General features: G+C 37.0%; 2 protein-coding genes across 2 annotated transcripts; both read left to right on the top strand.

The window, feature by feature from the left end:
* The first annotated feature begins 4,801 nt into the window (after nt 1–4,801).
* Nucleotides 4,802–8,338, top strand: LOC103936912 (xylan O-acetyltransferase 1). Its single transcript, XM_009346799.2, has 5 exons — nt 4,802–5,624; nt 5,716–5,887; nt 6,349–6,548; nt 6,648–6,806; nt 7,783–8,338. Exons 1-5 carry the CDS (start codon nt 4,945–4,947, stop codon nt 8,129–8,131), a joined length of 1,560 nt encoding a protein of 519 aa, XP_009345074.2. The 5' UTR covers nt 4,802–4,944; the 3' UTR covers nt 8,132–8,338.
* A 7,897-nt stretch (nt 8,339–16,235) lies between these two features.
* Nucleotides 16,236–18,469, top strand: LOC103936926 (probable protein phosphatase 2C 25). The gene is made up of 4 exons (XM_009346818.3): nt 16,236–16,802; nt 17,071–17,409; nt 17,528–17,707; nt 17,811–18,469. Exons 1-4 carry the CDS (start codon nt 16,362–16,364, stop codon nt 17,970–17,972), a joined length of 1,122 nt encoding a protein of 373 aa, XP_009345093.2. The 5' UTR covers nt 16,236–16,361; the 3' UTR covers nt 17,973–18,469.
* The last annotated feature ends 2,930 nt before the right edge of the window (nt 18,470–21,399 follow it).

The raw sequence follows: 21,399 nt of genomic DNA on the forward strand, positions 1-21,399 counted from the left end.
CCAATGGTTGGGCTAAAAGTCAAATTTTTTAGCTCGAAAAATTTAGTTTTTAGCCCAAAAACAGCTTTTCTACTCCAATCATTCTACCCTAAAGTTTTAGCCCGGGATTATTAAAGAATGAATTTAGGCTATTTTTTTTTGTTAAATTAAATTTTTTTAAAAAAATAAATATGTAGACTATCGTAAATTAATTTTATGAACATTTTAATCTAAAAAAATTTAAATTCTGATAAATATTGGGTAGAGTCCACCCCGATTTCTGGGCTAAATTTCGGGGGGAATTTGGCATTGGTTTAGCATTTAGCATTTAACTCAAAATTTCCCCTTGGGTTGGAGTGCGTTTGGGGGGAAATTTTGGGGGCTAATTTGGCTTTTAGCCCACCATTGGAGTTGGTCTAAAGAGATGTTAATACCTTGTCATTTACTTTTCTGATTAAATTTTTAGACCTGACATGCATCAACGGTCCGAATGTAATTACATACTACTCAACGGTTTTTGATGGAATATGAGAAGATCGAAATGATATATATAGAGGAGTTGGGTTTGGGTTTGCCTACGACAAGCCCTACCTACACTATCAAATCTTAGTAGCTTACACACACACACATCTATACTACATATATGTAAACTTAAGCTTTATGAACAACCAAGAACCATTTTTCATTTTTTGGGTAATGGCAGGCCTAAGCCCGCAAGAATATCAATTACAAATTATTCTCCCCACGTCAATCTGTTGTCATTTTGTTTGCTTTCTTTGTAATGAGCTAGCATAATGCGGTTCAAATTCGTCTTTGGCAAGAATCGAATATAAGACCTCACACTTACAAGTGAAGACGAATATCATTAGACCGTAGTACTAAGTGATTGTTACGTGAATATTAGTTGATAAATAGTTGGTAATAGTATTACAAAAAAACAAATAATTAATTAAAGTTCTTAATATATATTATTCATGGTTCTAAGTTCTAACTTCTAATTAATGGTGTCCCAAGTCGGGCATTCGCAATGTTGTTAATTAAAACCCAATTCACTTTTTCACAGAAAGAAGAACCTAATCATTTTGCAGAATTTCATGTTTTATCTAACGCTTGGATTCTATGTAGTCATGATATCTATGTACGTACGACAGGCGACAGGAGAAGAAAATAGCTAGCTTAACAACATTTTGTACAAGGAGTGACATACCTGTCATCAATAGATAAGAGTTGTCAGGATCAATGACATACCAGCTGATACAGCCATCAACTATGGCTTGCTTCTTGGTAGAGAGAGAGAGAGAGAGAGAGAGAAGAGCTTCTGGGTTCTTTTCTCTCTTTTTCTGGCTCTGAGCTTCTGGGTTCTTCTAGGTTTAGGGGCAGATGAGAGATCAAATTTTCTTTTTTCTTTTTTTAATTTTGCCACCTGTTGGCCTTTTGTGATGTTATTTGTTATGATTTCATGACAACCGTTAGATAGGGCATCAACAGGTGGGATTGAAGTTGTCTAGGATGGTGTAATCGCTTTTTCTATTTGGTAGCCAAACAGTACTTAGTATTAAACAGTATTTTTGTACGGCGTAAAAGCATATATTTGGTTGCTCGGCAAACAACAAACTGCCGCGACAAAAAACACTATTGATTTATAGTGCTTTATAGAGTAGCATTTTCAAACGAGGCAAAATTTTTATAATAGTTTTTTTTTATTCCACATATATTTATGTATACTTTGTCCTCCTCAGATTTCAAGTAATAGCAAATTGTTTGATGACAGACATACTTGGAACTTTTTATCATGTTCGAATACACTACAGGCATAAGGATTATGGTGGATTGCAATCTACGTTATCGACCATAGTAAATGATTTTTAGTTGTGTTATCACATTTTACATACAAAAATACCAATTTCTTTCCATGTAGTTGTTTTGTTTTTTTGTTTCTCTTTTTAATAAATGACATACTTTTTGTTTTTATTTTTATATTTATTTTCTATTTTTATGAATTGACATAGCTGTAAAACGTCCGTGTTGAAGTGGTTTTGCTGCAGCAGTTGGCTGGCTTGACTTGGAAAACAAGCAAGCTATCCCACCATCAACGCACACAGTGGAAGTACGCACTCAAACAGGACGAGCAGAGATAAGGGAGGAGAATGTTGGTATACTCACTACACCACGAAAAAGCTTTCCTTAGACTTCACTTTTCTCAAACATAAAGGCACCAATAATTTGGATTTGTTCGTCTAAAACACATCATTATGAAAGAGGCTTGGCTTAATGATGCATCAAATATACGCTTGGGCAGTTGAAGCTTCCTTGTTGGAGACAAAGATAGGTCACGTGCATGCTAATTGCTAGATTGAGGAGTGAATCTTAATTGAAATTCCAGGGCTTATTGGAATGCTAGGGCTAGTCGAGCACATGCATAAACTAATTGTAATCGTTGATGTTTTATTGAAACGCACACGCATTTTAACTGATCATGGTTGTTAGATGTTATGCGAAGGCACACACGGGTTGATTGATTTTAGTAGCTGGCCCCACAAATATCAATGGTTAGAATCACTCTACTACACCTTCATGACTAGTCGTAATTAATATAAGAGAAATGGTTTCCTCACACCTTTTTGCTCCTCTTACGTACTCATGTTTATTTTTTACATTCATATTGAAAAATTCAAAATAAAATCAAATAATAGTAATAAACAATACTATGCGAAAAATGTAACATTCCACATCGCCTAGAGAAGTGGATCCTCTATGCATTATATGTACATACCCACCTCAATTAGTACGAGACCTTTTGGGAGCTCACTGGTTTCGGGTTCCATCGGAACTCCGAAGTTAAGCGAGTAGCGCACGAGAGCAATTCCAGAATGGGTGACCCACTGGAAAGTTCTACTCGTGTGAGTTCCCAGAAACAAAACCATGAGGGCATGGTAGGGGCTCAAAGCGGACAATATCGTGCTACGGCAGAGTTGAGCCCATGATGTGGTGGGGGCCTGGGCGGGAATGTGACAATTTGGTATTAGAGCCAATCCCTGGCCAGAAGTGTGCCGACAAGTGGATTATGTAAGCCTTATATGTATATTCTCATCTCTACCTAGTATGAGGCCTTTTGGGAGCTCACTGGCTTCGGGTTCCGTAGGAACTCCAAAGTTAAGCAAGTTTGTGCTAGAGCAATCCCATAATGGGTGACCCACTGGGAAGTTCTCGTGTGAGTTTCCAGAAACAAAACCGAGAGGGTGTGGTAGGGGCCCAAAGCGGACAATATCGTGCTATGGCAGAGTTGAGTCCGGGATGTGGTGGGGGCCCAGGCTGAGATGTGACAATAAAAATTCATGTAACTTAATCTTATATTGACATTGAAATATTATTGGGTAAACCTTTTTTTCCTTTTTTTAATAAAAATGATTGGATGACTTTGAGAATAATGATGGTTCTTGCGAGATTTTTCAATGTACCCAGAACATGGGCACATACGTTTTATATTATCATATAAGTAGTGGAGGTACACTTGAAAAAAAAAAAAAACTTATCTCTACTTATATAATAGGATAATGCTAGAAGACCAAATTTGTACACAAAATTTTGTAAACTAAATGACATAGAAGTTAATAATTGAAGTATGACTTAAGCGTTGATAAATGTGTTTATTCCTATTGGTGACATATCATTTAGTTTGTAGATTTTGTTTACAAATTTAGTCACCCTAACATTACCCTATATAATAACATATGACAAATCATATTATGTTCTAGGCCCACTGAAAAATCTCGTGATTCTTATAATCATCATCATTTTTTGGTTGGCCTCCTAGTTTTGGAGTCCAAACAACAAAAAACCAACATTTGGTATTAGAGTTGGAAGCATAATGTTAGTTTAATTAGTTTGTTCATTAGCAAATTTTTATTTGATTAAGGCTTACAATTGTCTCCTATTCACTCTACTTCCTTATCCATGACATAATAAGTTAAGACCCACATTTATATTATTATGAGAAATTGGTTATATTTGTTGCTAAAATAATATTTTCTCTTTATAATCACCAAACTAATATTACCTATTTTTCCTAAACAAATATTGCTATATTTATAACATACATATGTACTCAACTTGTGTCATACATGAGTAACATGCATAGATAAATTTATAAGGATGATGATAGAGAGACTATTTACTTGAATCGTATCTTGTAGATTATATAATACAACGGTTGATAATTGAATTCAATTTTTAAATCAGTTAAAGAAGGAATTCAACCATCAACTGTTACATCATGTAATCTACAAAATACGATATAAAAATTTAATTTCCTAGCATCTCAATCTAATCTGAAAAGCCAAAGCACATTATGACCAAAGTTCAAACTCATGAATGAAGTTCAAGCATTATCTCAAAGATAAAAATACTACATGGACATTATTTAGTAAAAAGGAAAGGAGAAAATTGAAGGTAATGAGATTAAATCACTATATTAGCCCTTTGACTCTAGAAAATTATAGAGCTCAGTGGGACCTCGAAAAAACTCTCGTGAAAGTTGAAGCTTCCCCATCAAAATCTGTAAACATAAACAGATTATCTGCCATGGAGTTGAGTTCCACATCACCACCACAGCCTGCAAATCATCCTCATTCACCTGCAGATTGGGACCAACTTGCCAGAAGCTTCGAGATTACTTCTCTCTCTCTCTCTATGAAGCCAAGTTGAAGGGAATTAGTTAGAATTATTTATTTATTTTTTTAAATAGAAAAGAAATAAGCAAGAGAGCAACTGAGAGAGACAATTGTCCCTCCACCAAAAGGCTAGAAACCATTTATTGAAGACAAACACATTTCACCAAACACCCAACTAAACAAATATCGCAATCCAATAATCCTACTAAAACTCCCTTAATTCTCTCTTAATCTACACCTTCATGTCTTTCACTTTTCTTATATTTTCCTTCTTCCTCCTCCATCTCTCTATCTCATGCAGCTACCTCGCAGAAAAACTCTCTCTCTATCCGAATCTACGGCAATGAAGGTACGCAAGAACAACCACCTCTCCATCTTCGTCGTTGTCTCTTCGGTCTTCCTCTTCGGGGTGTTCATGTACAATGAGGACGTGAAGTCCATCGCCGAGTTTCCATTCTCGAGCCACAAAGCTCAAGAGCTACAGGAAGAACAACAGTCGTCGAAACAGAGCGACCCGGTTCGAGAAACGAAACAGACCGACTCTGTTCATGAAACACAAAACCGAGTGTCTCTGAGCTCGAGAACCCAATTGGAAGAAACCCATTTGGAGAATCACAACTCTGAGGAAACCCAGTTGGAGAATCACAATTCGGAAGAAACCCAGTTGGAGAACAACAATTCGGATGAAACCCAAGAGCCGGTTGATCTGAAATCCATCGTCGTACAACACGACGATCAGAAGATTGAATTGTTGGGTTCTGCTCAGGAAGAAGAGGAAGAGGACGAGATTGACCTGCCGCCGGAAGATTGCGATTTGTTCAACGGAGATTGGGTTTTCGATCCGGTGACTCACCCTTTATACAAAGAAGAAGAATGTGAGTTTCTTACGGAGCAAGTGACGTGCATGAGGAATGGAAGGAAGGACTCTCTGTATCAGCATTGGAGATGGCAGCCCAGAGGCTGTAATCTCCCAAAGTATGAATCTTTAATTGTCAACTATTAGTTTTAACTTCTGGTTTTGTTTGTTTAATTACGGTCTTGATTAGTGTGTGATCGTTGTGATTAGGTTTAATGCGAGATTGTTGCTGGAGAAATTGAGGAACAAGAGGCTGATGTTTGTTGGAGATTCACTGAATCGAAACCAGTGGGAATCCATGATTTGTTTTGCTCAGTCTGTTGTTCCTCCGGGCAGGAAGAGCTTGGTGAAGAATGGCTCCCTCTCTGTTTTCAGAGTTGAGGTATGCATGTCTTCGTTTTTCTTCTTTACCTTTTCTCAGTTTCTATTTTTTTACTAGAAAAAATGATTTCTGCATGCACGGGCTAATGAATTTGATAGCCATGCCAGCATTTCACTTGCAATATATGATGAAAATTAATGGAAAATATACTAAAAAAGTGTGGGTAGGTTGTTGATGACTTCATCCATGACCCGTTTATACGACACTTCTTACAAAAGTTTGAAATCTGTACTGGCAAACGCATATTTGTTTTGTCACGACAATCCACCATTCTGAGGATCAGGAAAACTCACATAGATATTTCAGCTTCCCCGTCACCATTATGTGATTCATTAGGACCGGGAATTGAACTCAGAACATATCATATAGAATACAAGTCTAAATTCGTTCTCAATCACTGAATCACCTGTGATAATTACATAATTTGGAAATTGGCTTATGATTTATTTATGTGGTTTCAGGATTATAATGCAACAGTGGAGTTTTATTGGGCGCCATTTCTGGTGGAATCAAATTCAGATGATCCAAACATGCACAGCATATTAAATCGAATAATCATGCCCAAATCAATTAACAAGCATGGTGAAAATTGGAAGGGCGTCGACTATCTAATTTTCAACACATACATTTGGTGGATGAACACTTTCAAGATGAAAGTTCTGTAAGTAGCCCACCTAAACGCACTCAGAAAAATAAAAAGTTTATTTCACAGCAATTTCAAGTTTTTGATTTGGTTTTATTCGTTGTCTTGATCGAAAAGACGAGGGTCGTTCGATCAAGGGGCGACGGAGTATGATGAGATAGACCGGCCGTCGGCGTACCGGAGAGTTATTAGGACGTGGGCTAAGTGGGTGGACAAGAACATTGATCCCAATCAGACCACCGTCTTCTTCAGTAGCATGTCTCCACTTCACATCAAGTAATTTTCTCAACCATTTTATTTAATTCTTTTCTTTTGCTTCAAAATGTGGAAACGGTCTTGGAAAATTTTGCATAAAAAGACAACGTAAAACAAAAGCATAAATAATAATGACGAATTCTCAGCAATTACAAGAGATTTATATAATCAAAGTCACGTCTAACTACTAAAATAATCTTAAAAAATAATTGGAAGTATGCATCACCGCATGCGTGCTAAAGAAACTTAGTTTCGTGCATACGTAAGTTAAGTGCTTATTTAAAATTGCTTTTAAAATAGCTGAAGGCGTTTTTTGTAAAAATGTTTTTCGAACCAATCTTTAGTACAAATACATATAAATCCTGAAAAAAAAAACACTTGAAGTACTTCTTACAAGAAGCACATAACTAATGCTTATTGCAGAGAGTACTTTGATGATTTGGAACCTAAAAATATTTGATCTAAAAACTTTTTCTATCATTTTAAAAACACTGTCAAACGAGCCATAAATGAGCTAAAGCCAAGTGCAAGCCTTCTTGCACCTGTTTTTTCCACACAACATCGAATCTCTCTCCCTCATAGTAAATGCATGTTTTTTTATTTTTCGGTTGTATAGTGTGTGAAAGTGAAACATAGAATACAATAATATACCTTAGGTGAGCGTGAGCTTGTGGGTGGTTGATTGTGGGTCTATGAAAGCGAACACATAAGTTCCATTTGACCCCAATTTTTGGTTGGTTAACCACTACATATTTCCAAATGACGTGGCAGTATGTACACATGTACGGAGACGAGAAAATTTTGGGAAGGAACCTAGAGTACGTCATCCTTATCTTACAAAAGTATGTAATTACATTTTCGTTTCACTCAACCTGAGAGTTGTCCTAATCCAACAGTTTTACCAAAACTTCTCACCTGATACATCATTTGACGAACATATTTGACAGAGTTTATTACTTCTTTTTTTCTAACCCTAATAACCTCTATGATGTAATAGGAGCTTGGATTGGGACAACCCCGATGGCATAAAATGTGCAAAAGAAACCACACCAATTTTGAACACGACAACTCCAGTGCATGTGGGCACGGACCGCAGGCTCTTTGTGATTTCGAGCAACATAACTAAATCAATGAAAGTGCCTGTCCACTTCCTCAACATCACAACCCTCTCCGAGCTCCGCAAAGATGCACATACCTCAGTGCACACCATCAGGCAAGGCAAGTTGTTGACGCCGGAGCAGCAAGCCGACCCGGCCACTTATGCAGACTGCATCCATTGGTGCCTCCCTGGGTTGCCCGACACATGGAACGAGTTCCTCTACACACGTATCATCTCCCGCTCTTGACAGATAGGAACTTTTTCTTTTATTTTTTGGTTCTTTTATTCAGCCAATATGACTACGGTGAGAGATGAGTGAGGATGCTAATTTTTGGCCAATGTCTCACAAAATTTGCTTAGGCTGAAAAGGGACTCTTTTATACCCCCTCCCCCGACCTGAATTGAAAAATTAATAATCGAAAGAAAAATAAAGATAACGCTAAATTGCACGTCCTTTTCTCTTCTCTTCCTATTTTTACTTCTAGTTTAGAAAATGACGACTAAATTCCCGAGAAGTTTACTGTACTCCGGAGTATTTTTTTATACATCGAGACTTTTTTACTGTTAGATCTTGGTCATTGGATCCATGCCAAGAACCTCTAATGGCACCCTACTGCCAAGATAATAAAAGGTTCCGAGATTAATTGCGCCAATTTACACATACCTATCGTAAACATGCAAGGAATATCTGTAATCTGCATACATGGTAACACACGGGGAGGATGTCTAGCAGATGAATGGGATATGCTTCACAAAGTATGATTATCCCAGAGCGGAAAGCAAAGAACAGATCATACCTTCGCGTCTTGAGACAAATATTTCGCGACAAATCTTCAGTGTGCTCTGTACCATCCATGCTCATCTACTCTTGTTAGATGAAAAGAGCTTATCTATCGCGGCAACAGCACTGATGTGAGTTCTCGGAAATAGTAGATGCAACAGAGGGACCAAAGTTGGCGAGGACTTGAGAGCTTGGGCTTGACTTTCTCCACAGCCATCTTAATCACAAATGGAGCTGGTACACTGAACCACTGAGTAAGAGTTTATCTCCGTGGGTTTCCCCGTTTGGCCACCTCCCAGAATACATATAATTACAAAAGTCGTCCTTCAAGTCCTGAGAACAGTTTATGATCTCTTCCACCTGCTTCCGAAGACATGCTATAAAGTTGGACTGAACAATGCCACCTCTCGAAGAGGTAGGCTAGTGCAAGCTGCAATCAGAAGGGGAATTGATACAATTTTTGGCATCATTTAATATGAATAAGTTGAAATGAAAGTTATAACGAGCGCAAACTGAAAGGTCAATAGAATACTACCTTAAGATTACAAATAGCAAGAGAGTCACATAAAACGACAGTATCACTGGTAACTTGACCTGCCATTGATCCAGTTGTCGTGTATAACGACAAATAGACCTGCAGGTTTTCAGGAGATTGCATTACGTTTCTTATTAGAAAGGTAACACTAATAAACGGGAACATCTCATAAGTAGGAATGGGCAAAATACTCTTAGGTTTGGTTAATCGCGGTTACCCGTCTATTTAAAGTTCACAATTATGGTTATGGGTAACCGTTTAGACAAATAAACGGTTATGGGTATTATACACAGTTATAACGGGTATACATCGGTTAGGGTATTACCCACGAGTATCCATTTACCCATTTAATTTAATATATGTAAAAATTTAAAAAAAAAATTTATCGCAAGTGCTAGAAATTATAAAGAAACAAAAAAAAAAGGACTTGATAGTGTAAATGTTTTTTCCAAATTTAGCCTTGACAGAACCTACAATTACTCAGAGACTTCGAAAACACAGACACAGACACACATACACAAAACAAAACAAAACAAAAAAAAAAAAAAAAAAAAAAAACACTAACTAACAGTGGTGGCTGTGGAAAATGAGGCAACACCAAAAGCCCCATGTGACATAAAAAGGCAAAGACAGTGAACGGGCTTGGTTAGGTTCTGTCAGGGGTAAATTTGGAAAAAAATATTTACTGTTAGTTGGGCTTTTAATTAAGTCCGTGAGTTTTTTTTATATGGCTTTTAATACATCAAAACATTTACTGTTAGGTTATATGGTTATATAGGTATTACCTACGGTTATAATGAGTCGATGATAGTTTATCATTGAATGTGTTCAAAAGTGTTTAGTTTCGGAAAATTTTTCTTTTGTAATTTTCAAGTTGTTAAAAAAAACATGTAGACAGGTGAAAAAAAGGGTAAATGGGTAAAAAAAGAATAAACGGGTTCAAAAACCAGTAAACGGGTAAATGGGTACACGGTTATGGTTATGGGTATAACCGTTTATGCAATTACCCAACGGGTAAACGGTTTTGCGGGTATGAACATAAACGGTTATGAGTAAATAACCGTGGTTACCCGTCTACTATAACCGTTGCCCACCCTACTCGTAAGCATTGATTATAAGGAAAACCATAATCCCGTATCACGTTAAGAAAATGAAGGGCAAATGTCAGTTGCATTGAATGTGTTGCATCTAAATCAATCAAGCCATACCACCCGGCAGGTACAACCAAATTATAGCCCTTGTGGCATCCAACCATGCTGGAAGAACTAACCCCGGAATGCAAGGGTTGTTTAAATTGAAAGCACAGAAGAATAATCTCATAAGCATCTTTTATGGTTACCTGTAAAAGAGCAGGTCTGTCTTTGCTCACACACTCGAATAATACTTGCAAGCAAAATTCTTGGAAATTAATGTCAGATCTGCGTATGCATTTTAAGACTGGTTATTTCAAAGAAATTATATGGATAATGTCCGATCCTTACCCAATTCCAGACCACATATTTTAAACAAAACCAAAAGGCTAAGGAGACAAATGCGAGGTCAAATATTATTTTAAACGTGTTTCCCTCTAACCTTCTTATTCAAGGTCAATCTTATTGGCCCCTTAGTATTATCCAGTTATGAATTAAGCCATTTGAACTTAAATGTACTTTACCGGACCTGGAGGTGGCATCGATTATCACTTGGTCCAGTAGGCAGTCGTGGATAGAGAGTAATCGGCAAAGCAGCAACTGAACTGTTGCTTGTTGAAAATGTCCTTGTTCCTCCCCCAAGGAACAAGAAACCAATTGCTAGGCCTACCTAGAGTCAACAGAAACACAAAGGCAACAAAATTTGAATCGTGATTCGTGATAATGGGGCTGCCATCAAAGAAATTTTGAGGAAAGTATGAACGTTTCTGAATATGAGATCAGATGATAAGCAGTGGAAGACTTACAGCCATCTGAACACCGTAATTAACTTGTCCATCTGCAGAATTTCTGTTGCGGAGAAATCTCAATAGCTTAAAGGTTCGTAAATGTCCAGAACCAGCCATAACCTGCCATTTCAGAGCATTAGCACCAGATACTTAAAAACAAAGACAAAAAAAAAAAACAGTAAGAATGAAAAATCCATTTACCAGAGACAGGGAAAGAACAATGAGATGAAGGCATATCTCCAATGTTCTACGATCGACATAGGGCTGGTTTGGTATTGCTGTGATTTGAAAAAAAGTTGCTTCTGCTGTGCTGTGAGAATAAGCAGTGAAATAAAGCAGTAGAGTGTTTGGTAAACTTTTTTGTAAAAGTGTTTTTGAAAAAGAAAAAAAATAGTATTATAGTGTTTGGTAAACTTTTATGTAAAACAGATTTGAAAAAAAACCGGTTTTTCAAACCTAGGTTTTGCAGCTTCTTGTTTTTGGCTTTTTTTTTCACCCAAAACTGTGAAAAAAAGCTGAAGCTGAATGTTTACTAAACACAAAAACAGCTCCCAGCTTTTTTTTTATACCAGCTTTTTTCAGAATCAGTACCAAACCAGGCCATAATGGGACAATCCCTTTGGGAAGGTTCCACTTGTAGCGGAAACTGGCTTGATCTGCAAACAAAAGAAAAGTACTTACTACTAATTTACAGATGATTATAAGTTAAGCAACATCGTGCGAACATCCAACCTCATTCAGAAAGTAAACAGCATAGCTGTAAAGTAACTCCTGAGCATTTGCATCCTTTGTACCAGCAGTACCTGCTCGACATTATCAAATTTTGGGCAATGACACGAAGCATGATGAAATCAGGCCGCACATATTGTAACTCAAACTGTGTTTGAGGAATAGAGCTTAGACACAGTTGCCTGTGATTCAGTCTGTTACAGAACATTGCTATGTGAGAAATTATCATGCAGACAGACAAGCTACTTGGAGCGTACTGTTCAAATCAGTATCGTCTTTAGTGGAAACTACCTTCAAAAACATTAAAGCAAGAGCGAGTGTGGCTCCAGGTGCAGTGGCATCAACATTGACCGCAGTTCCATCCATCATCTACAAGACAATATTAACAAGGGGGAAATGCCCATATCAACTGTTAAAATGCAGACAAGTAGGTTAAAGTAAAGACCGCAATGTAATGGAAATTACAATTAAGCTAGTGTGAAACACTCAACCTGTGCAGCAGCACGGCTGTGTTCATCGGCTGATAATATTGCCGAAAGGGATCTATCCTGATGTAGGTGAACAATTAACTTTCGTGTTAGAATAACCACAAATTGAATACTATGGTGGGATGAAATTCTTTCCCAAGACATTTGGGGAATAGAGAAACAAAATGTACTAATATTCAAACATTCGAAATTATACACGACCGAAAAGTAACAGAGTAATGAAAGAAATATGGACTCAACAGCATACATTGTGTCCATGAAACCAAGAGCATCTTCTCCCCGACCTTCATTAACATCCATCATTATGACCACATTTTGAAATAATTGATATCATTTAACTGTCCATACCCAATGCAAAAAGACCCAATGAAAATCCTGCAGAAATAGCATAACCCTCCCTTTCAAGAACATTATCTCCTGCACTTCTACGTCCTATTTCCAACTGTAAAATGCAGCATATAACATATGAAGTCAGATACAAAGGCATCATATAACCCAATGAAAATCATGTTCAACTGTACCCTTCCTACCAACAACAACAACAACAAATCCTTTTCCCACTAAGTAGGGTTAGCTGTATGAATTCTAGAACGTCTTGGCGCTCAGTTCTGTGCCGCATCTTCCGTTAGATTCAAGCACTCTAAGTCTTTTCTTAGATCCAACTGTGCCCTTCCTACCATTTAAATAAAATAAATTTATGTTATGACTCTCTAAATTTGCTCTTAATATACTGAAACAGCGCAAGTACAACCCAAAGAATTGAGAATGGTTAAAAGACAATATAACTTAGTAATTATTGAAAAAGATTCCAAGTTAGTCCACTCTCAACTTATGCATCTACAATGACATGGTTAAAGACAATGAACTTCGTAACTATTGAATAAGATTACAAGTTAGTCCCCTCTCCAACTTATGCAGCTATAATGTTGAACACAGATGCTTAAAACTTAAAAAGCATAAGTCACTACCTTAGATGTTGCTAAAAGAGCAAATCTGAACATACAGTTGCATTTTGCTGGGCAGGCAACCAACCTGCTAGAACAAATAATGGTTTAGATATGTTTTAGGATCATTTGACCAAATAATGGTTCAGTAGAATCTATAGAGTTATAGGCCCACTATCGATTAGATATGTTTTTAGACAAATCATTATCATGCCATTTTTTATCTCTTAAACTTTTAACCCTCTTCAATAGAAATGACATGAATTAACAAATTTTAACCCAACTTAAACATAGGGCTAAATCCGTTGTTTGACGGGAGGACAATTATAAGTCATTTCGCTCCCATGCATTTGTAACACGTGACCCACGTTTTCTTCACGTGTAAGAGAAAAAAATAAGAAGGCGACTGAAGTGGACTAATTAAAAGTTTGCTAAGCTATGATCAAATCAAGGCAAGCAAGATGATGAGCTTCATACATCATACCTTGACCAAACACAAAACCACTCTTCTTTTCTTTTCTTCAACAAAAATAAAAGTCAACCATGTTGTATTAGCTAGAAGCCTAGAAGTCAAATAATACTGTTAAAAATGAATCAAAAACAATATTTGTAGCACATGTACTGTAGTCGATTCTGATATGATTAATATGTTTGCCTAATATAGAACTCACCAAGATTTGTAGGTATTATACAAATAAAATGTTTAGTGTGTTTAACTAATATTAGCACGAGATAGTTCAATGATTGAGGACGAATTACAAGTCTGTGTTCCTCGCAGCACATCTTGGATTCGATTTATGGTGTCGATAAGTCACAAACTATAGTGGCCAAATGATGCTAAAATGCTTCAGTGAGTATCAGAATCTCAACAAAGGTAGGTTGTCATTGTGACGAAATCACCAACTGATCATTTTTTTGAAAGAATAAAATATGGTCAACATATTGTTACCATATGCTTTATGATAGCAATAGGTTTAGTTCCAGATTGTCTATATTTATCATGACCAAGTCGCATTCTCATACCCCCATTGATGAGGTGTATTTTGCATGCATATGCACGCTGACTTGTTAAACCTAGATATTATAAGTACAACTAGGTGGTGTCTTACGTACTTGTTGGTTTCTAACATTGCAAACATCGATATGAATTGCAATCTATAACATTGAGTGTTTGACCTTTCTACAACGTTTAACGGTAATTATGTTTGTTTTAAAAATCATAGAATTCCAAACTATAGAATAACTTATGCCTTGACTTCGGACATTGTCAACTCTAACACATCTTTTTTACAACCATGCAAGAGATCTTTATTGACATCTTCAACTTTCTTCATGCCATCGAAATTAGGCAGCCCTAGTGAGAAACTCAACAGCTACATCTATTTATCACATTCGAAAAAGCACATTAAGAATATAAAATATACATAAACAAAATAAACCGAACCAAATGAAACCTACCCCTAAATATAATATCAATTCAATTTTCAATTTTATAAAAAACCTGAACCGAATGAAACCTACCCCTAAATATAATATTGGCGCGCACGCCACCGACTGTAGACTGCAGTTGTCAACTTTGTCTGTAACAGATAGCTTGTAGCTGGAAGCAGGGAAACTCCGTGAAACCCTTGCCACCGACACAAACCAATCAGAACCTGCCATGTGCAAGTCAATTTTCTTTTTCTTTTGGGTGCGGAATTAATAAAAAATAATTAAAAGTGGAGAAAAAAGGGGAAAAGGATGGGATACCGAATATTGACAGGGTGTTGGCAAATAAGAACCATACGAAACAACAGCATATTTGACCGTTGAACAATATACTGGTCTTTGAAATAACCACCACCCACTCTACGAGAACATTTCAAAATTTCACGATCTTCCTTTTATCTTTTGGATATTTACAAATTGGGTCCTAATTGTGGTGGTTATTCCATTTTGACATATTTGACTCTCTTTCCATCTCAAGTTGGTCCTTAAATTAGCTAAAGCGTGAGAAGGAAAAATTTAAACTTGAATGTGAATGATGAAGTACATTGCTTTAATTAATTTTGGTTAAGTCTGGTTCTACCATTTGTCCATGAACTTTTTAATTTTAAATTAGAGGTACATTGGCGTTGGTTATAAAAATTAACAAGATTATTAATGAGTATAATTTAGTTTGGCAAATTTTATGTTGAAACAAACAATGATATCGACTACGAGAACAAGGAACCTTTCAAATCCTCAACATTGGTGTGCGTCAATGAAGATGAGATAATGTGAGATCAAGGTTATGGGTTGGTCAGTCGTTTTGAAAACCAAATGAAACATCAAAACACTCACATAAATAAGACACTCGTAAAAAAAAAAAATCATATTATTTGGTCAAGCCACTCATTTTCGACTTTCTTAAGATCAAAACTAGCAATTCTAATTAGTCATTCTCATGCCGTTTAAGGAAACCAAGTCCAAACTTGGAAGAGAAAAAACATTTGATTTGGTCAGTTTTGTATAGGTTGGGAAACATTTTGATCAAACTAGATGGGTTTTGTAACCAAAAAATTTCTCACCCTTATCAAACCCACATTTAAAAGTTAAAAGCTAATTACAAGAAGCTTATAATTGAAGTGGTCAAGAGCAAATGCTCATATACCCGATATTATGAGTTCGATTCTACACTCTCTCACCATCGTTCGTAATAAGAAAGAGTGAGACAAAGAAAGTGTTTAGGGACTAATTAGAGACGAGAAAAATTCAAAAGACTCGATCTAAAAAACCTCAAAAATTGAGGGGACAAATGTGAGATCAAACCTAAATATTCTTGTAAATATTTGAAAATTTGATATTGTAGAGATACGGCAGGCACACTCTTTACGCATGGTCAACATCAAGTCAATTCAATTCCCATACAACCGAATTACGACCCGGTCGCTCCGTTGCCACCTCCACTTTATATAAACACCTTCCATTTCCCGCTGTCGACCAAATCACACAGAGATCACACAGAGAGCGCACTCGCAGAAAAACGCACTCGCAGAAAAACAAATAAAATCCCCAAAAAAAGAAAAGAAAAATAAAATCACAGAGAGAGAGAAGGGGAAAAATGAATTGCGCTTTGGTGGTGCCGAACTCGCCGATTTTCTCGCCGTCGAAAATCCCCTCCCATTTTTTCCGGTCGTCGGCTGTAGCTTCCCCGTCGTCGTGTTCTTCGCCTAGAGTCCTACATGGGGCTCCGCCTACGCCGTCGCGATCGTCGGCTTTGACGACGCCGGGTTTCGAGTCTCGGTTTCAGAGGCAGGTGGTTGGCGGGTGCCAGAAGAAGGCTTCGGGTTTGGCTCTGAAGAGGAAGAGGCCGATGATGATTGATATTCCGGTGGCGCCGTCGGTGAGTTTTAAGGCGGAGGCGGATGAGGGCGCGGCGGAGAGAGTGGAGATGGTGGAGGTTGATGAGGATGGGTATTCGGTGTATTGCAAGAGAGGGAGGAGGGTTTCAATGGAGGATCGGTACTCCGCTGCTGTTGGTCTTGGCGATGATTCGAGACAGGTAAATTGTGGTTCTTGCGCTCTGAATGTTCTGTTTGTTTCCCGAGAAAATTTCAGAAATGGAAATTAATATCTTGACTGGAAAGTTCAAGCATTTAGCTTTGATTAGATTGTTTTAAAATTTTGTTTTTGATTTGAGCTTCGACCGACAAAATATACGACGAAATCAAAATTGGGTTTCTAAATTTTTTGGAAAGATATAAAATCGTGGGATCATGTTTTTGAATTCGCCGTTCGAATTCGTGCTGATTAAGATTATGTGATGACAGGCATTCTTTGGTGTGTTTGATGGGCACGGAGGGGCCAAAGCAGCTGAATTTGCAGCCAAGAACTTGAATAAAAACATTGCGGATCGTCTGATGGGTGGAAGTGAAGAGGAAATCGTGGAAGCAGTCAAGGATGGTTATCTAACTACCGATGTCGAGTTTTTGAAGGAGGATGTTAGTGGTGGTGCGTGCTGTGTGACTGCCTTGATCCAAAAGGGCAACCTTGTGGTGTCCAATGCCGGTGACTGTCGTGCAGTTATGAGCCGAGGAGGGGTCGCGGAGGCCCTTACATCCGATCATCGTCCTTCTAGATTAGATGAAAGAGAAAGGATTGAGACCACGGTAAGCATTCAAATATGTGTATATGGACTCGTGGATTTGATATAATCTTACCTAAAGATTGAAATGGAAGATAGTGGAGTTCGTCACTGATTGGATTTTGCAATGTTTTGTTTTGTAGGGTGGTTATGTAGATTGTTGCCGCGGTGTTTGGAGAATACAGGGGTCTCTTGCTGTTTCGAGATCAATTGGCGATAGACAGCTTAAAGAATGGGTGATTGCAGAACCAGAGACTAAAGTCTTAACGATAAACCCCGAATGCGAGTTTTTAATGTTAGCTTCTGATGGTCTTTGGGACAAGGTAATTTTAGAACTAATCTCATTCTGTTTCATGCGTCGTTCGTTTAGAACGATTACTTCGGAAGTATCTGAATCTAATAAGAAGTTTTCATTTCTCTTTCCAGGTTACTAATCAAGAGGCAGTAGATATCGTTCGCCCTTTATGCGTTGGCGTTGATAAGCCGGAGCTCTTTTCAGCTTGTAAGAAGCTCGTTGATCTGTCAATTCGGAGAGGTTCCATGGACGATACAAGTGTGATGATAATCCAATTAGGTCGTTTCGTTTGATGATACCGATTTAGGTAAAATGAAACTCAGTCCAGACTACGACAATTGACCTTTTCTTCCACTGCAAGTAAAGTTTTCAAGAAACTTGCAGAGTTAGAAGGAAGCCAGGAAGACAAGCCATGGTGCAGAATAGCAACAATCACATGACCAATTGTAAATGACCATTTGTATGCTCCCGGGAGATTTTGTCTCGGCGGTAGGAAGAGAGTACTAGAAGCACGTTGCACGTGACGATAATTGTTAGGACTCGTTTGGTAAGTGCTTTTAAATGGCTAAAGGCGCTTTTAGAAAAAATGTTTGAGTTTCAAAAGCATTAGAAGCACTTCAAATGCTTTTGGAGGATTAATTTGCATTTTTACAAAGGATTGGTCCTGAAAACATTTCTCTAAAAGTGGTTTCAGTCATTTAAAAGCACTTCCCAAACGAGCTTGGAACTTCTGTAAATTTCTTAGCTATTTCAAAGTTTATTATAAATGATCAAAATGTTTACCCTTTAATCTCAATTTCTTTTTCTGTTTTCACTGCATAAGTAGCTCAACCGTTGATTTACCATGTGTGAATTTATTGTCTTAGTATGTTGTGTTTAATTACTTCCAGATTATAGTAAATATGTTTTGGTTTGGTCTTGTTTAAGTGAACTTGTAGGGCACATGCTTCTTTAGTCCGTTAAATTGTTGTTGGACCAGGCAGTCCTGTTTGGCAGCTGCAGCCTGCAGGCTTAGTTTTCCATTTGAATATATTTCCGCATGCGCTTTGTTGTTTGGTCAAAATTCAATGACAAATATGTGTGCCGGAAAAACGGCTTAGTCTACAACAAATTTCCAACAACTTGTGTTTTGATATTTAATGTACCGAGCTATATTCATGACACATTGAAGATTTTAACGCACAATTGTTGTTGGGACTTTTTCTTTTAATGTCTCGAGTCCAATTATAAGGCATGTTTACTTAATGGAAACTAGCAATTGGCACACACATTTTATGTGTGCAACTGAATTTGTTTTTTATTTTATTATGACATATCATTAATGAACACGGATGACAACTCAAAAAAGAAAAATAAATAAATAAATAAAAAGGAAAGAGAAGAGGTAGGATAATGTGAGGAATGTAGATAGAGGAAGAGAGGAGAAAAGTGGGGTTTATCTATTTATTTTTTAATTTTTAAATACAATATGCCATATTTACATGGCTATGATGTTAGTATAAGAAACAGTAAAATTTATGTTTGGCGTAATTACTAAATTGTCCACATTTTTTATTTTTGTTTAGTTTTGGTGAGAGGGTTAGAGTGGTACTTTACTAGAGTTTTGATTGACAAACAAAGTTTTATTAATATGTAGTTTAGATAAATGAACAAAAGAATCAAAGAACTTGAAAACAAAGGAAAGTAAGGAAAGAAAATCGATTAACTAGTCCCTCTAATTGATTTGATTCTTGAATTTTAATTATTTGATTACGAATTTTAATAGAAAATTCACAATTTTTCGGTTCTTTGTGTTATTCAACATAATAAAGTTAAAAGGTGAAACAATTATGATATTTGTTATAAATAAACAAAAGTGAGAGAGAAAACCTATGCTAGAGATCGAGTGGAACGAGAACAATGTATTACACTTTTTATTTTGTGCAACTGTATCAGACAATAGACGCAGGTAAAGAGAGAAATAATAAAATTGGTACAAATTGTCTACTTAGATAGGTAGATAGAAAGACGGGTAATCTTTACATTATAAAGGTCCCTTTATATAGGGAAAGTCTTACGCTTGCAGGAAACAATTGCATGAGTGAAAAAGTCATCATGCATATTTACTATTTCACATTTCTAAGACTTTTCCACATAAAGCTTTTAGTTGTTGTCACTAAATTAACTTTTGATAGCATGTTAGTTTGTTTATTCGTGCATTCATACGTGTGACATCCATGCTATATTTCATAACAATGTCTATAGTATAATGAAAGCATAAAACTCGCACATTTTCCTGATGCAGTCTCCACCAATATTATTGCACATCGCTTTCCCTTTTAGAGCATGCGTGGTTCAAGTGACTTGTGACTTGGATTAGTGGACATCAGGACATGCCAAACTCTTTTTATCTAATATTGCTGTAATAGTTTAGTGGCAAACACTTTATAGTACTGTTTTTTCTCCCTACTCCTTTTTGGTTGACTAGAGAGGCGTTTCGAACTTTATACGTCATTCTAGGAGGAAGAGAGATACCAAATACTAAATCACGAGCTAGTTGATAATATTGTGATTCAAAGGTTTCACGGATACCTTTCCAATGAAACGTGAAACCTTTGAATCATTTTGGGGTAGGGGGGTCAGTTGACCTCTCGAATGCATTGAGGGGTATCCACGGACATTCACTAATCTTCAAAAAGGCAGCACCTAAGATATCCATTGACATTCATTAAAGTTCGGAGGATCAACACCCAAGGTATCCATGAACGTTCATTGAAATTCGAGAGTTCAACTGACCCCCTACCCCTCAATGAAGATTAGAGTTGGCTTCATACATGCCCTCCAACTGACTTCACGCCTATCAAGACTCGGTGAATGTCAATGGATACCTTAGGTGCTTCCCCTTGCATACATTAACAGGTGTACAATATGCCTTTCCAAATGACTTCAGGCCTACCAAGACTTTATGAAATGACGATATGCATGCTATTTTAGGTAAAAAAAATTTACGCGTTATTCTTACTTACTCCCCTAATATTATTTCATGGATCCGCCACTGCTTGTAGTGCAAAATACCTTGAAGAACATGATGTCGTTTTACATATATAAACGATTTGCATGCAAATAGAATGACAGGTGTCTAGAGTTTAATTAAAATGAAACTAGTACATTCATTCAACCGGTAAAGAAAGAGAAGTGGAGTCATCTGATCTGATATCAAGTTTCTGCAGTAGAAATGGCCTTGCCTTTTCCGTTAACGGATGAGCAAGTTTCTGCAGTCATCTTTTCATTGCTGTCACGTTGTATTGATCATGTTCTCCATCTCTCTCTGTCATTTGCTCGTCAGCCTCGTTTTTGGACTTTCTCCTCCAGCCAATCGTGACACATCGAGAACGAAGACGGTGAGAATAATTATGGTTTTATATAATATACATAAGCATGACTTCATCTACATGCTTATGCTTTGTGTTTTTTGTCCAAAGACGACTTCATGTTGACTGAATTGGGGACTTTGCTTCTGTTTTGTTTGCGTCGGATGTCGCTGGATCAAATGTAACGTTATTATTATTTCATAAACATAAGACATAGTAATAAATAGTAAAATAGAAATATTAGCTACCTTTCAGGAGGATCCTCGTCGAATTTTCTGATCATATTCGTTTATCATATATCGTGCAGTTATAAATCATTGTAATTTTTTATTATTTAAAATTGAATATAAACAGTACCTAACAAAAACTG

This window comes from the organism of the source record quoted next, unplaced genomic scaffold (genome assembly GCF_019419815.1).
Source record: "Pyrus x bretschneideri cultivar Hongxiangsu unplaced genomic scaffold, Pyrus_bretschneideri_v1 Contig32, whole genome shotgun sequence".
NCBI classification, from domain to species: domain Eukaryota; kingdom Viridiplantae; phylum Streptophyta; class Magnoliopsida; order Rosales; family Rosaceae; genus Pyrus; species Pyrus x bretschneideri.

Coding starts and splice junctions, on each gene's coding strand:
- LOC103936926 (XM_009346818.3), top strand. CDS start 16,362: ATGAATTGCGCTTTGGTGGTGCCGAACTCGCCGATTTTCTCGCCGTCG. Junction 16,803..17,070: donor TTGGCGATGATTCGAGACAG/GTAAATTGTGGT, acceptor ATGTGATGACAG/GCATTCTTTGGTGTGTTTGA. Junction 17,708..17,810: donor CTGATGGTCTTTGGGACAAG/GTAATTTTAGAA, acceptor TTCTCTTTCCAG/GTTACTAATCAAGAGGCAGT.
- LOC103936912 (XM_009346799.2), top strand. CDS start 4,945: ATGCAGCTACCTCGCAGAAAAACTCTCTCTCTATCCGAATCTACGGCA. Junction 5,888..6,348: donor TCTCTGTTTTCAGAGTTGAG/GTATGCATGTCT, acceptor ATGTGGTTTCAG/GATTATAATGCAACAGTGGA. Junction 6,807..7,782: donor ATGTCTCCACTTCACATCAA/GTAATTTTCTCA, acceptor ATGATGTAATAG/GAGCTTGGATTGGGACAACC.